The sequence below is a fragment of the Cephus cinctus genome, unplaced genomic scaffold, assembly GCF_000341935.2.
Source record: "Cephus cinctus unplaced genomic scaffold, Ccin1 Ccin1_scaffold0240, whole genome shotgun sequence".
Classification (NCBI taxonomy): Eukaryota; Metazoa; Arthropoda; class Insecta; order Hymenoptera; family Cephidae; genus Cephus; species Cephus cinctus.
In genome coordinates, this window is record NW_014332956.1 from 46636 (window position 1) to 62370 (window position 15735).

The 15735-nt window shown below is 42.8% G+C and overlaps 2 protein-coding genes across 6 annotated transcripts in view; one reads left to right on the top strand and one right to left on the bottom strand.

Annotated features, from left to right (window-relative positions):
• Positions 1-15735, bottom strand: part of LOC107265851 (mediator of RNA polymerase II transcription subunit 20) — a 66901-nt gene that overhangs the window by 38782 nt on the left and 12384 nt on the right. The gene's annotated exons all lie outside the window — the stretch shown is intronic.
• LOC107265849 (facilitated trehalose transporter Tret1-2 homolog) overlaps positions 1-15735 on the top strand; it is a 53434-nt gene that overhangs the window by 27135 nt on the left and 10564 nt on the right. For 3 of the 4 annotated variants that reach the window (XM_015735710.2, XM_025083084.1, XM_025083083.1), the window contains exon 3: positions 15624-15725. In XM_015735710.2, the coding sequence (XP_015591196.1) occupies positions 15624-15725 (102 nt within the window). Of the gene's footprint in view, positions 1-2285; positions 3254-15623; positions 15726-15735 lie in introns of those variants that run through there. The other variant, XM_015735711.2, reaches the window with a different exon arrangement.

A 15735-nucleotide genomic window follows, 5' to 3' on the forward strand; every position in this document is an offset into this window, starting at 1 on the left:
GAATTAACAGTGAGCAATTCAATAAAAGTCTATCAGTCTGTTAGAGTAAAGTCAAAAAGAGAAATAAATAGAATCCTTAATAACACTACGGTATAAATCAGTCAACAGTTTTCCTCGTGTATACATTCTCCGGTTTAATTTATATGCTCGCACAGAGATTATCCATGCTGCAGCAAACCTGCGTATAAGCGAAGTGAAGTAGCACGATACGAAATGCATTTCTCGCTACACGATGCTCGATCAGTGTTTATGCATTTATATGGATTGTATAAGCATCGATGCTTATGGACGCGTTGAAGGTCTATATGCGACATAAGGTAGTCGAGTTTAAAGGCTACTTCCATCATGCGATGTACCTTCTACCGGTACGTCTTAGCATAATAAAACTTGTTTACGCGCGGGCGAACGTCTGCTGGACACTAGACGAATTTATCTGAGATCGGCTCTCACGTGTTCAAAGAGACCGAGCCAGAGAGCCAGATGAGTGGGCATGTACCTACTCATAGAAACGCACTCGCATCGACACTCGCATGCGCGCGTCCGAAAGTGTTTTCGACCTAGGGAGCGACAGACCAAGCATCGCGGCAATCTTGGCCCAGGCTGTCGTATTTACAGAAGGTTTAATAAAAAAGAAAGAAATAAGAAAGCAAAACCCGCCCATTGCTCGGTGCATTTGCATCGAAATTATTTTCGGATGGCTCGAAATCGCGAGACCTCTCTCCTTATACCGGGTGGTCTTTTTAATATACCACAGTGAGCGTCAAGCTTGACTTTTGTAGGTGTTAAGGTGAATTTGCAATTTCTTTACATCCTACGGAAATAATCTTATCGTACGCGAGTGAACGTGGATAAAGAGAGAGACAGGCAATAACCTTGAGACTCTCGTGGCTCGTGACACGGACCGAACATGTGTGGCAGTCGGCTCGAGCAAAAGAAAAGTCTTAGGACGTATTTTCACACGTGCCAAAAATCCCAGGATATATTGTCCTAACGGGGCGTGAATATACTGGGAATGTGGGGGAATGAAGAAAAAGGGACAAGATGTTTTCGTCTCCACTAGAGGCAGTCTGGGTAACGAAGGAAAATTCAGCTTCGTTCACAGCAAAAACCACCCACTGAGTTGACTTGAAAGATTTTTAATTTCCTGTCGCAGCCACGGGATTCCGATAAGTTCCGTCTGGCATGATCTTCGGTAATTTTAACGCGCCGTGAGACAGCCGTGTATAAAGTGCGTGGGCAAAGACGCATACGAGCCATAGGACCAGTTTAGGATATAATGTAATATGGAGAGGTAAGTGTTCGTAGAATTTTACCATGCAGGCTGCGTTCACTGAGTCTGGAATAAGACGAAAACTGGAGGAGCCTCGTGAGTCTCATGACGAGTTTTCAAGATCGTTCGACGTCCATCAAATTTTTTAATGCCTCGTACACACGTAGGCCAACCTCTGTGCAGGGAGATCGTTGATTACATTCCTGACAATTTTTCAGAGACGTGGACCGGGGTCCTTGCGTGAGAATATTCAAACTCGACACTGTACAAGTTATCAGACAATATTCTAACAGTGATATATGCCTCATTGTGTTTATTAATTATCCTCACTATTGGGATCAGATTAGAAAAGACAATTTGAGCAAGATGTAAAAGGCGGTATTGATTTGCTGCGGAGACTTTAAACACAGATTATATAGACCGTTGGAAAATATTCAGACGTCAATAGGTGAGATATTAAAGGAGCGTCTGGCACGAAGGGACCAAAGGCACCAGGCCTCGTAATTGAAATGCATGCGCATTAGAATCTGTCGGTAAAGAAGCGCAAGTCAGGGTCCCGAGAGTGTGCCTAACGTTATGCGGAACCAAATGGGTTTGTGTCCACGATTTGCATTTATATTGTAACTGTCCGGAAGTTGAGCGAGAGTCCTTACGCAGAAAAAATTAAAATACTGTCATCAATCGCACACTCAAAACGTCTGTTTAAATCTACAAAAGAAAACATACAACGACGCTTCCGCCGCAGTGTCCCGTGTACATAAACCTTAACGTTACCCGCCCATTCTTTACCAGCTAATAAGAAACAAGGAAAATGCCATAATTGATATTAAGAGCTAAAGTCGCACATCGGCGCTATCAATTTTTTTGCTAGTAGAGTTTTATAGAATAAGACTTAATGAAAGAAAATGGCGACGATTCTCAGTGAGAAAGTGTCGGTAGTTACCAGGAATGGAGTCGATCCTGAATGGACCAGGTCGTGGAATCTTCTTCGTCCAGAATCCTTCATCTCCGCCCCTAGTCGCTCCATCCTCTTCCTCAATTTCTCTCACACTCCTGCCACAGCGAGTATTTTAGAATAATCTCCGATCCCGCGTCTGCACGCGTGTGCGTGCACCATAGGCGTAGGAGCGTGCGTGTCAGCCGGTCCACGTGCGTGAAGACGCGTCCCGTCACTGTGAGCGTACAGTGCGCTTACTGTGAATACGTGTAAGCCTAAAGCCCTACCACACAAAGCTGAGCTGCTTCCTCGGTTGAAAGAGAGTCGAGAGCTCAGTGCAGCGATGGTCACCCAGCTGCGAAGTCACGGACTCACCCGACTGCGTTTACATGTACGTTGCGTTACGTTTAACTGCAATGACATTTATTAATTTGACTGTGTTTCTATGATTCGAATTAACGTCCAAGCATTCATTATATATATATCGAATCATGGCAGTGATTAAAAAAACACTCAATGCATATTAATTCATTTCACGGGATAAATAAAAAAAAACGGACCGAACGCACGAGACTGACCCGATAAAGATTTTGATGGGGACCGAACTTTTGAACTCTAATAAATTTATCCAGCGTGAAATCGGTTCCGTGTGAAAACATCGGTCATCGAACGGACCTTACGATGCTTCCTAGAACAGGAAATGCATTTTTCGTGACTGCGAGGAGTTTTCCTGAAAACGGGTACAGGGCCGGATTCTGTGAACGGACCAGTGATCGTGCTAGTATCAACTTTTTTTTGAAAACGTGGCACTTTTAATATTATTACAGTTTATGCTACAGAGACGAAAATTGATGGGGATAATTTAATGATGAGGAGTGGTTCGTCTAATGCACGTTGACTGACAGTGATTTCTATGACGCGCACGGAATGTATCGTATAGACATAAACATTCCCACGTGTCTGATTTGTTTATTCTGGTAAACGCGTGAGCATTCGCCTTGCTGGAAATCCACAGACTCTCATCACACGATCAGATGTGCTTCCGTGTAAGTATTAATTGTCTTAAAGTGAACCATTAATTTGGAAGCGTAATTGATATAGATCCTACTAAATGAACGTATACAGTATTTTATAGAGACGTGTAGAATTAATGAGGAAAATATTTCTCCCTCGAATTTCGGTCTTCCTATTGGACAGTTAAAACGGACTTGGCTTCGGGCTAGAAATTATTTATGATTGCCCATACAGCTAGAAATCGGGTTAGGGATCCTTCTAGTATCCATCGTCCAATTATCAAACCACGCGGCTTCTCCAAAGGTTTGAAAATTTTCAATCGAACACCAATTTCAAAAATCATTACACTTTATAAGGTAGTTGTCATTATCTCCAGCTCTTATCACATTCTCGGAATTTTCGATATGAACAGAATGTATGTATAATAAATTGATAAACAGTGCAGACGTGGATATTGAAATCTTAATGAAGTTCCAAAAAAAAAAATATTTTCCAACGAGAAAAAATTTGGAGAAAAAATAATTATCCTCGAAAAATCGAAATAATAGGAGAATTATGAAAGTTGATAATTCAGAAACGTCATTATACGAGACATTAAAGGCAGAGGCAAGAGATTGAAGAAAACCTAGTGATAAGGTCCGTCGTAAAGATAAATTATGTTATTGCAGATGATTTTATTACGGCTAACACGGAAAACAGTAAACGTCATGGCGCACGTGTAGACGGGAGTTGGAGAATAGAAGATAATATAGAAATCCTTAATTTATTTCCGTGATAAAAGGGATACTGTCTTTGAAAAAAGAAATTAAGTAAAAATTAAAAATAATCACTTCGTCCAGCGGCAACACTTAATCGAGATTCAAAGGTCCATAGTAATCCGGGAAAACACGGTACAAATCACGATACGCACAATGAGAGGCATTCGACTCGATTTAAAATGTTTTATTAAGGCGTCCGCGCATCGAATCGAGTCGTTGACGTCGATGGGTTATGTGGGACCTTATTCATTTACTGGCACGAATGGACACGTAATTCGTACGTCAAACACGTTTTAACTGTTATATAAATTTTTATCTCGAGCTACATTCCAAGAATGTTGGTATCAACGCTATTTATATTATTACCCATAACCCACCTTTATATACACTACATGCATAGCTATGATCACTCTTTCCACATAATTTTTACTTTATCAATTTTCCGTTATTCCCCCATTCAATGTTTACTTGGTATTTTATTATTCAAATCAAACGATACGAAGTTGGTAATCATGCGACATACAAAATCCTCACGTTTTCTCATTAGAGAATATTGTGGTAAAATTCTTTTTCTTTTTTACACGAACCAATGGTAACTGATTAACGATCCATTCTGAATTGACAAGTATTAGCTTTACCGACAGGAGTAAAACGATGCGCGAGAGATAATCTTTGTGCAGAGAAAAGATTCGCTATGGTGAGAAGACGGGTATACACCGGGTAAACCCAAGATAGAATTCTAAGAGTCGATCTCCGTTTGTTTAATAACGTAACTTTCATCATCGCCCTGGATCTCCCTTAGTAGAATAATACTGCGAAAAAGACTGTATGGACCTTTTAGCGTAATCCATTAATTCGTCCATCCGTTCTTATCTCGTCTAAATTCCATTCTCAAAATCCTAAAGTGGATCCCACAGAAAATACGACCGAGTTCCAGCGTGATCCTAGATTCTCGTGCGCGTCCACGTAATTCGGTTAAATATTTGGCAGCTGTACGTGACCCAAGAATTGACAGGTCGCATGCAATTTTTTGAAAAAAAAAAAAAAAAAAAAAAAAGCGTGATCCTAGATTCTCGTGCGCGTCCACGTAATTCGGTTAAATATTTGGCAGCTGTACGTGACCCAAGAATTGACAGGTCGCATGCAATTTTTTAAAAAAAAAAAAAAAAAAAAAAACGCATCACACAATCTCAGATGTCATTTCCAATTTGACGTTTCCGATGGATACAGTTTCCATTGTAAATATTTAAAACAGATAGAGTCTAAAGGAAGGGAAAATGCTCAGCGATAAGATTACATACACTATAGAAATTATTATGACGAATCAGAAGCAGAAAATATGTATCATTGGAATCGGATAACGTAACTGTATATGCACTTTTTGTAAATAAGAGGTTCAACGCACGTGAGGTGTCTCGAGGTGATGCTTTGACGTGTTGCGAATGACGTGTGCTACTGTGGCTACTGTGCACTCTATATACACGCTTGCCAGCAAGTATCTTCATCTATTTCAGTGGCTAACCTTGTCGGAAGTATCACTCGACACAAGCTTCCTATTGTGATAAAGCGTACATACGTAGACATATTTTTAGTCGTATGGGCGCCCACTTGTCTGGGTATCTGACCGCGTTATAGAAGCAGTATGAAGATTCATAGGGATTCGTGTGGCAAAAAAGAAAAAAAAAAGAATTTAGGAAGGGACGTACGTATCAGCACCAAGACGAAAAGTATAATTCGCTATACGTTAATATAGAGCTGAAATTTTGGCTAACCAATCTATTCATTATTTTTCAGTCCTTCGGAACCCCCGAACGAGCCCTTTCTCATTCTAATGACCCGGCACTGTTTGCAAACTGCCTTCCGAGACCCGGGCACATCGGGAGATCAGCATAATGTCATTGTGAAAAGTAGAGCACGTGCCAGTTTTTCTGGAATACTTCATTTTTTATCCCCCCCATCGCCAACCCAGCGGACAAAGAGACGCAGTTCTTGCATATTCATTCGTTCCCAGTCACGCCACCCTTTTTTTTGACCCGGTAGAACCAGATCTTTTACGAAAAGGAAATACGTCTCTCGCGAATTCTACGAACATCCTGAGTCATCCAAAGACACTTAGGAATTTCACCAAGTGCATAGTGGAACGAGAGAACGTGTACTGAGAAAAAGATTTGATATCAACCAGTAGCCACGTTTACGGAAAAATTTATTTCTACCAATTTTGACGTAAATTTTAATGCACTACTTTTTATTTACTATTATCATTTATCCCTAACATCACTAACGTACAAATTGACTTATTACGGCAAACGCCATGTGTTGTCAAAATTAACTAAATTTTACTTGACGTTACAAAATCATTTTCTCACTTTGAAGTACACGTATGACATAACCTATGTGCATTACCAAAGTACGTAAAAACAGCCTAAGCCTCGCGTCGAAGATCTAGGCCGTTGACCGAACGAGAACAACAAGACAAGGAAAATATATAGATTTCTGCGAACGACATGGCTTTTAATCGTGCGATTGGAGTTTGATTTAAGAGAGTGCGGATTTAAATCGCGGCAATCCGGTTGTCCCGCGTGGGATTGTAAAGGAGGCTTAGTCACGGCAGAGGTTGTCGGTAGAAGTGACATTTGTTCGCAACGAAGGTGACAGCTGTTCGAAGCCGGAGAGCCGAGAGAGTGAGAAGGAGCATAGTGTGAAAAAGGAGAGCACAGTAAATCGCATGCCCACCCCCAGGAATACAGTAGGGGGTAAGAGCGCTGAGTACTGGTAGACCCGATCAGGATCGTGCAATTTGACAATTTTATGCGCACTTCGCGAATAATTATTGAAAATAGAACACGTGACGCGACGTCATTGTTCTCGACTCGACAATGGAATCAGATGTTTTGTCCGATATAATAGAGCGCGTGGCCTACACGCTAATGAAAGGGTTGCACCTTTGAATACACCTCGAATGCATATCTAAAGTTCAGCGTCTCTCAACTGCCCAATGTCTATTTTATATCGTCATATTCCAACCCCTGTACAGTCGCGAGAATAAATACATCCAAAATTCGCCCAGAGGTTCCGCCTTGGGTTTCCACCTCGTTTCCACGTACCTCAAGGGCAGCGCTCCCTGTACACAGAGCGACGTATGGGCACAGGACGAGTCCTCGTATCGAGTCATTTAATTTAATGAGATCGCCGCTGTATCCAGCGTCTTACAATTAGACGCGTGGCGGCGCGTACGAACGCCGTTTTGTCACCACTGAGATTCCCGGCTATTTTAATGATTAGTAGGGACCCGCCGATTTTTTCAAACATGTGTGCACGCACGCACACCTCGTTGTGCGCTATATTTATCCAATTGAAGGAACAAAGAGATCGTACGAGTATGGCAAAAGCGAGCGAGGCGCTTCTAGGATCTATAGATCACCCTCTTACACGAGAGCCACTGGTTTAATGCTGACCCTGCAGTGGTACCAATGTCAAAGTTCGCAGCGATATCTAGATCTTGTGACGTCACGGGGCACAGTGCGGACAATGTGGTCGATTGTCTGAACGGATCTGCACAAGAGTGTCATACGATTCTGTAGCGCTGAATGGGAGGAACGAATGCGCGATGCAAATTGAAAGGTGTTTGGATCGCGCGACAACGACCTCTGCGATGATAAAACCGTGTGCAAGTTCTGACCTTTTGGTACGGAGTGTCGGCATGGATAAAGGCGTCTATACTCCTTTGAATAAACTTTCCAGATATTTGTATTGTATTTAAAAGAAAAAAAAAAAATATTTGTATTGCGTGAGATTGTTTTATCAAGGGATATTTATTAACGTTCCTAAAGCCCACTTAGATTGTCCTTGCAGTGGCGCGTTACCCGCCTACACGCTCTACTTTTAGAGGACCCTGTCAATGGGAGTAGTGAATGACTTCCGTCTGCACGTGAACGTGGGGGTGGAGAAGATATACTCACGTGCGCGCTTCTTATTCGATCTACCTCACGTAGCGAGAGACACGTAATGCAGATATTGCAGGTAAACGGACAGCAAGAGATTTTTAAAAGAAATTCTTCATAATATTTACCACGATTCCGTGTCACGCTAACCGTTACGTCTCTGGCTAAGTATATACACGTTGCAGGTCCCTGACCTACCAAATTGTTAATATCAAGTACAAACAGCAGCGAGACGCGACGCGCTGAAGTCTCGACTGTATACAGAAGGCCTTAGACCGGTAACACTAACGATAAACGAATGGGTAACATTCGGTAGAAGCAGTGAGTCGTTCGGTGGGCGGATTTTGGAAAAAGGTAAATGGCACTCCCGCCAGTTAGGGTGTCAAAGTCAAACGGCCATGGTGTTAAGCAAAGGCGCCGATGTTTGCTCTTAGGATTTTCTTCTCGTGTAAGTCGCTCGGGAAGTCGATCAAATATTTGCCTGGAGAGCAAAAGTCACGTTAAAAGGAGTCGGGAGAGGAGATGGCAGATGCATACGTACGGCAGAAGAATAAAGAGAGAAAAAAAGGAACGAGACGAAGAAACGTGTATATGCATTTCGAATGAATATTTGTCCTTTAGGCACAGTCTCATAATCTTCCCTATTTACACCCAGGTTATATACGGTACTCCACTTAAGACAGGTCGGGATATCAGGAATACGTTTAAAGTGCCTAATACCTATATCGACTAATGTCCAGTTATTTATTATTCGATGCTATACCTCTTTGCACGTAATATATCTATATATGTCCGCTCGAAGGACTTTGGATTACAGGAAGCAAAAAGGGATCGCAGCATTTTACGTTAGATACGGTCCGCTTCGTTTATCAAAGTGTATCGCGAGCACTGCGATCAGTCGTCGAACGAAACGATTCGACTTGCTCCGGCAGGGGTTTATTTATAATGGCTCCCACCCAAGGTACAGCCATTAAAATGTAATTTAAATCGGTACAGGCATACATACACAGAGCATGAACATACCGTATCGTAACCTGTATAATCGTTCCAACGCCCATTCTCATTTCTCTCGAACGTCTTCGCACTCTCTCCTTCAGTCTCCTCGTTCGTAAGCGTCCACTCCCTACTGAATGGAGCATTCGAATGCTTGGCTCCGATTAACATAGATTAGCTAACAATGCAGACTCGACTAATCAAGTTGCGTCCAACTCCAGTCGGTCCGTCGTTTCCTCTACGTCATTCGAGATCTGTCTGAGGTATACTTATATATACACCGCAGCCTCCTTGCTACAGCATCCCTGTATCTCGAACGAGATGTCGTGAGGTTAGAAGTGGCGCGCGTTGCTTGTAAACAGGAACGTTCGTATGTCTCGTAGGAGGGTGTTAATTAGGAAGCCATAGCTCTTATTTCGGAGGTAAATTCATTGGATAAAAATAAGTATCCACGGTGTTACGAGGCTCTGACTGGCTTCGTATATTTCGAACGGTTTTGGAGTTAATTTCTAGCTAATTTGTTGTGCATTGAAAATATCTCGAAATTCTGTCGCCACTTTTAACGATGTCGATTGGTCGTCTCTATCGTCGTTCGATCCGCGTGATTTTACCGCTTGGTATGTCCGTTCACAGTGTACAGTCAATTTGACAGATCGCGGTTACTTCGGAAATGTAAAGACAAATCATTTTTAAACCCTCTTGAGAGTGTTGCCCGACTATGCTCAAGGTATTGAAGTACTATGAAATAGAATCCGCAAGGGGGTTAATATTATTTATTACACGCCTGGCTGACGGGACAATGGCACTTTTGCTATGTTGGTCATTGTGCCATTGCACCGATACTTAACGACCTACGTACTACTGCCACTCTGCAGGAAGCATCGTGACTCGTTCGTACGTGGACAAAAAAGAACGGAAATAAAATTGATGCTTTCCCAGCTAAACTTTTATGTCGTGTAACTTTACCTCGTTTAAAATTCGCAATCAAATAACTTTGCTCGTATACTGTTCTTTTTTTTTTTTTATAAAATACACGCGACGTCCACCCTCTCCGCGATAACCAGTTCAAGAAATTATGGTCGTGCTTCAGCTTCGATTGAATGAAGAAAATAGTAGTACGTAGGACAATTACATGTAAACCATAGAAATGCAATTGTCAGTCGATGCACCCCTGTAGCGAAGTAAATTACAGAGGTTAATTTTACATCGGCAGTGGAGAAGGAGGGAGTCATCGGGATACCAGACGCAGAATGGTTGCTCTACGAGTTCGAAACAGAAGCAGACAGTAGACGTAGACCGTAAGTCTTCGCAGCATGTTGCATGATTGCATATCAAGGTTGGGGCGGGAGCAGGCACGCTTAGGAACCGTGAAGGAACGTTCACGAGTGCAGACGTCATACGTTATTCCCGGAGCATGTCGAGCGATTCGCTTCCTTTAAGCCAAGAGCACCGTGAAGGATCGAGACACCAAGAGACCAGAGCCATTTATTGTCAGCCCCCCGAAGAAAACTAGATACACTGGTTCCGAGTAGCCTGACAGTCGTCCCCGCATATACATAGTTGCCACGTATCAGCTCGCCAGAAACTTTTTGAACCCTTGATAAAAATTAGACTCGCTCGCAGAGACGCCGTGTTATCGCGTTTGCGTAACAAATGAGAAGCGATCGACGGCCTCGAGCGCAGAGGCGACCGAGAGACAAGAGAACGAGACCACCGTGGTCGCGTTCTTGGTGACAGTCGGCGAGAGAACTTCCGGGATCAAGAAGATGTAACAAGTTGGAGGAAGGAAAACGCTCCCTTTCAATTAATAGAACGGAACAAGGCGGGGTACACGCGAAACCTTTCACGACAGCAATACCGGGGTGTCAGTCATTGACACCTCGACGTCCGGGGACAAAGAGCCTTGGATGAAGAGGTCAGAGGTGAGGGGGCCGAAGGGGTGTAGCGGGAAGGCACACCGAAATAAATAAGACATACGGCAGGAGTAACAGGACGAACCCGTAGGTGGAGGGGGAGGGGGCGGGTCCTGTTTTGGGATACGAAAACTGAGAATCGTAAAAGGAAGATGCGAGCTTAAAAATAAAACTGAGGGACGTGTACACCACGTATAGATAAATGCGTGGGCTCGAAGAAGTCGGAGTACGATAAAGGAAATAAAGTAAAAGGAAGTCAGGATCGGGAAGAGATGCTCCGGGTTTGCTATGTGGGCATAAGAGGGTGAGATAGTAATGCACGATCGTGCCTCATACCGAGTCTTGGTCATTACCCGCCAAGTCTTCTTCGTCCTGGAAGCCTTAGAGCCTGCCAGACTGGGATTACACCTTAATGCACCAACGTTCAAATCTTTTCCTTCTTTATACCTCGTCCTAATAACCGAATCCGATTCATAATTTTTTAGAAAATCTATACAGCGAGTCGTTAACGTCCTCACCAGTCAGACGATCTGGACTCGTTACGCGTAGTGGTGTTTTATCCAGTTCGAGTATTGGTACTACTTCGAGGAAAGTAATAATTCGTGAAATTGGCAAGGGTATTATATACAATTCAATTTACAGCGTAGATATAGTGCAATTCGTAATTTCCGACTAATACAGTAATCATATATATAGTATACATATATTTATCGAATCGATATAGTATAGGAACAGCTATACGTATAAAACGTATCTATCACGTGTAAGAATGATTAAATAGAATGTACGAACCAAGATCTTTCGTTCAAGCTAAAGTATCGCTGGAATTCTTTGACTGAAAGGGAATAGCCAGATTTCTTCTTCCTCGAAGGCAACCGTAAGCAGTCGACGGATACTCAGGTTGATTGCTTTGTAAAATGCAATGTGCATTAGGAGTAAGGAGTTGCAGGTGGTACGAAGAGTGAGAGAGAGGAGTAGGAGAATAAGAAAAAAAAAAGAAAGAAAAAAGTCAGTGGTGTCGAGTGAGATAAAACATATATATATTTATAGGTATAAGGCATAGAGGTATATGTTGACCGGCATTAAAATAAAAGGCTAATGTGTATACGACAGTTTGAAATATCCGTGCATATAATGGCTCGTTGCGTTAGACAGCAGTCACTGGATATACAGATATTCATAGCCACTTGACCCGAATGCGGCCTGCATCCCTGTGCAGTACCCACCACCCTCCTCTCGTTTCTCTAATAAAACGTAAAATACGAGGGATTACGTAATGCACTGCGATTTCTCAAGTACGCAGATTTTAGATGAAGCTTCAGCCTTGTATTCCGCGAAGCTGTACATTCACGCGTATCTAACTCATATACCGGCACGACGTGGAGCACGATCTTGGAGACTTGAGATAGCGACGGAAAGAGGGTTACGATAAGGAATGAAAAAGGAGAGAGAGTAAGGAGGAAACCTATCGAACACCCCTTTATCTCTAGAGCATCTTCGGCCGAGCGCACCGTGTGCGCGGCCAACCTCGTTAAACGTTACGAGCTGGCCTATTATTGGGTACTGGCTCAGAGTCGAGCAATAAACAAAACCACATGGACGATTTTATTTCGACCTGGTTATATCTGCTGTGGTTGGTAAAAAAATCAGTCCTACGCGAACACTGATACGACTTAGAGGTTGGAGTGAGTAGTGGTGGGGATGATGGAGCGTCGCTGGGGAGGGGGGGGGGTACGGCTGACTAGTAGGGCAGGGGCTAAGACACGGGTGACCCACACCCCTTTGCTGGGTGAAAAATGGAAAATCGATGACTCCATGGATTTTCGGAACTTCCATGCTGCCCTCTCGCTCTTCTCTTTTCCTCTCACTCGAACGACATTCTTCGGGTACGAAGAAGGGAAAAAGTTTCAAGCGACCGATTCTCCACTACTTCGTACTTCATGCTGAGTCTTTCGAGAGTACTTTGATTTAAATATGTCGACTATCTTTGGATTAGTATTCGTAAGTTTAGATATTGGCTTTTTTTAATGGACATTCCATTGACGAAGTATTTATGGGATCCGCATGGGGATGATTATTTTTTTTTTTTAATAAAAATGCGAAGCGTGAAACACGTGTATCGCGAATTTTAGAAATTCACGACGAATTACCCAGTGGCGGATGACGTAGGGACGTTGGAAACACGCGCGGATGTTGCGCCTTGGCGAGAGTCGACGAGCCGTCCCGATTGAGAAATTTTTAGAATTCTTAACAGCAAATATCTCGGGGCCGCCGGTGTCAACGTTTCCGTGGAATTCAGACGTCGCGCTTCTCAATTATCAACAAATTCTGCCTTGGGTGCACGGACTAACCGCTGGTGAATTAAATTTCCACTGTTCAACTTATGCTTAAGAAAATTATTAATCCCATTTGCATCTCTATTGTTCGATCATTTTTCATAAGAGACAATGTATATGCCGGGAGGCTCAATTTAGAAATATATCGATAGAGGTCTCTGAGCTTGCAATCCCATTAGAACTGCAAGTAATTCGCTCCGCATAGATATTGTTATTCAAACGGAATCGATATATATCGAATCGCGTGTATATTGACGTGAGCTCGAGATAGAAGTGCGCACGAGCGACTGAGAATATCAAGACTGTAGGATTACTGAACTTGAGGGAGCACTCGATGGGAGGAGTCTAGTATCAGGAAAATCTGTAATTAAGTTTCATTTCCCCTGTAGCCGCGAACGATTAAGTAAATTCAAAGGAACGCTCCCATTGGCCGCGGGCGATACCCAGGCCCGTGCACTCTGCATCTTTTATTAAATCTCCTTTCGAAGTTATTACGTATATCGGGAGTATACTTAGGTTCAGCCTCTTAGCCTCTGATCAGCCTTTAAAGGAACCGGCCGATTGGATGGCGCCCTCTTTACGGCCCTCCTTCTCGTACCTTTTAACGTTCACCAGGACTAATTTGTAAGGAAAACAACGATCGGCCGGGATGCTAAAACTCCCCCTGAGATAGCTCCAATATTCGCAGTCCAATTAATTTCAAAGAGACACTATATAGTCGCTTCCCGCTTACTCGACTTTAGGGCTAGAAGATAAGACGGCCTACCTATACTCCTTCCAAGTCAGAAGTACTTCGTTAAGCGTTAAAACTCGTCCAACTTATAGGACACTACGCGGTATACCGAAAGTCCTATATATTCAAGGAAACGTGCCAAATGGAAATTCGGCAAGGCTTTCCTAATATATCACAGAGCTGAGTGTAATTTTACGCTAGGTGTAGACGAAAACAAATATTACAACAATGAAGAAGGCCAAGATTATTTTCATTGTATATATCGGCAGATCATAAATCACCGACATATAAAATAACAAACAACAAGCCACACTATCGATCGATAAGAGAAAGTGATCCCGGTGGTCCAGGATGGACCATTAGAGAGTAACCGAAGTAAGCGTAAATACAGTATGGCCTGTGTTAAAGCACTCTGCATTGCTTCTGCCACGGTAAGATAATAGCAAGATAAGTGTTTTCGAGTAAACGCTTCGATCTGTAATATGCCAAGCATCACAGAGTTAGTGGGCGTACGCCCCAGCATCATTGCATAGTTCCATTGCGGAACGAGTATCCTTATAACGAGAGTAAATCTGTTTCAGCGAGGAAAGATCAAACTAGAAAATGAGTTAATAAATACATGATAAACCGAGTTAAACCATCAGCGCCAGGATAAGTTCTGGAAGAATGATTTGGCTGAGGGAATTCATCGAATGTCGACTTTACTCGCAAAGGGAATTAGAGCGAAAAGTTCCTTGGCGAAACTCTTTCGTTACAAGAGTCTGAAAAGGGGCCCTCTTTTGCTAGGCGGGGCGAGCCAGCACGAGAGCGACCTCGTAATAGGAACGCGTTGTTAAAGGGATGCTCGAATTAATCATAATGCCGTGAAATAATGTTCGTCCGTTAAAGTTGAATCAGCATTAACCTACGCAGGTAGGTGCCTAGAGTGAGTAAGGACGACATTCGTATCCGCTGATGGAACATTACACAATTGCGAAACGCTTGGCTATTCAACTTACAATTAGCGTTAGGTCAGAGAGTCCAATCGATAAATGAGAAACGTGTAAGCTGGACGTACGGGGAGGTAAGATAGTGGGATAAATATCCAGATTGCTGGGGAAAAAGATGAGTAAATAGGCGAAGGATTCGGGAAAGGACTTAACGGTTGGTTAGGGATGAGCACGAGGCGGGTGGTAGGCGCCGTGAAATGTTTGGAAAAAATGACGGATGGTCCACTTAGTGAAAGGAAAAGGGTAGCTAATAATTCCATGGTCAGCAGATTGGAAACATTTTAGTGACAAACGGTCCGAGAAACCTAAACGTAGGACGCCCACCAAAGAAGTATCTGGATAAGAAGGCAATTAAGTAAAGGGAAGATCCTTTCTTTTCAACATCCATGTTCGGGCTCAAGCTTTAGGTATGACGATAGAAGAATCAAATTTTTTCCCCAAAAAATGGCTATAGGTCCAATGAATCTGAACGTCGGACACTTTGTAGATCGATACCTGAAAAGCAGATAAACTTATTTGTAGGTTCTCGAATCCCTCCAAGAGAGAATAATTAAGGGATAAAAAAGGTCCTGCCTAGTCATTAGCGTTGTTCGATTAGATATCAGGATGGTCGCTACCTATAGCTCCTTAACGTGACGTCATGGCAAGTTTAAATGATCTGTTCTACGATTTTATAATTTAATAGTCAAATTATACCTTATTAAGGAAATTTTAAGAGTATTCATATTAATTGTTTCAGGTAACTACTGTGCCAGACGAAGGTGAGGACGGCTTCAAGATGCCACGAGCATCCGTGGTACATATGACGTCGACGGCCACAAGGCCGCAACACATGTCCCAGGTAATACATG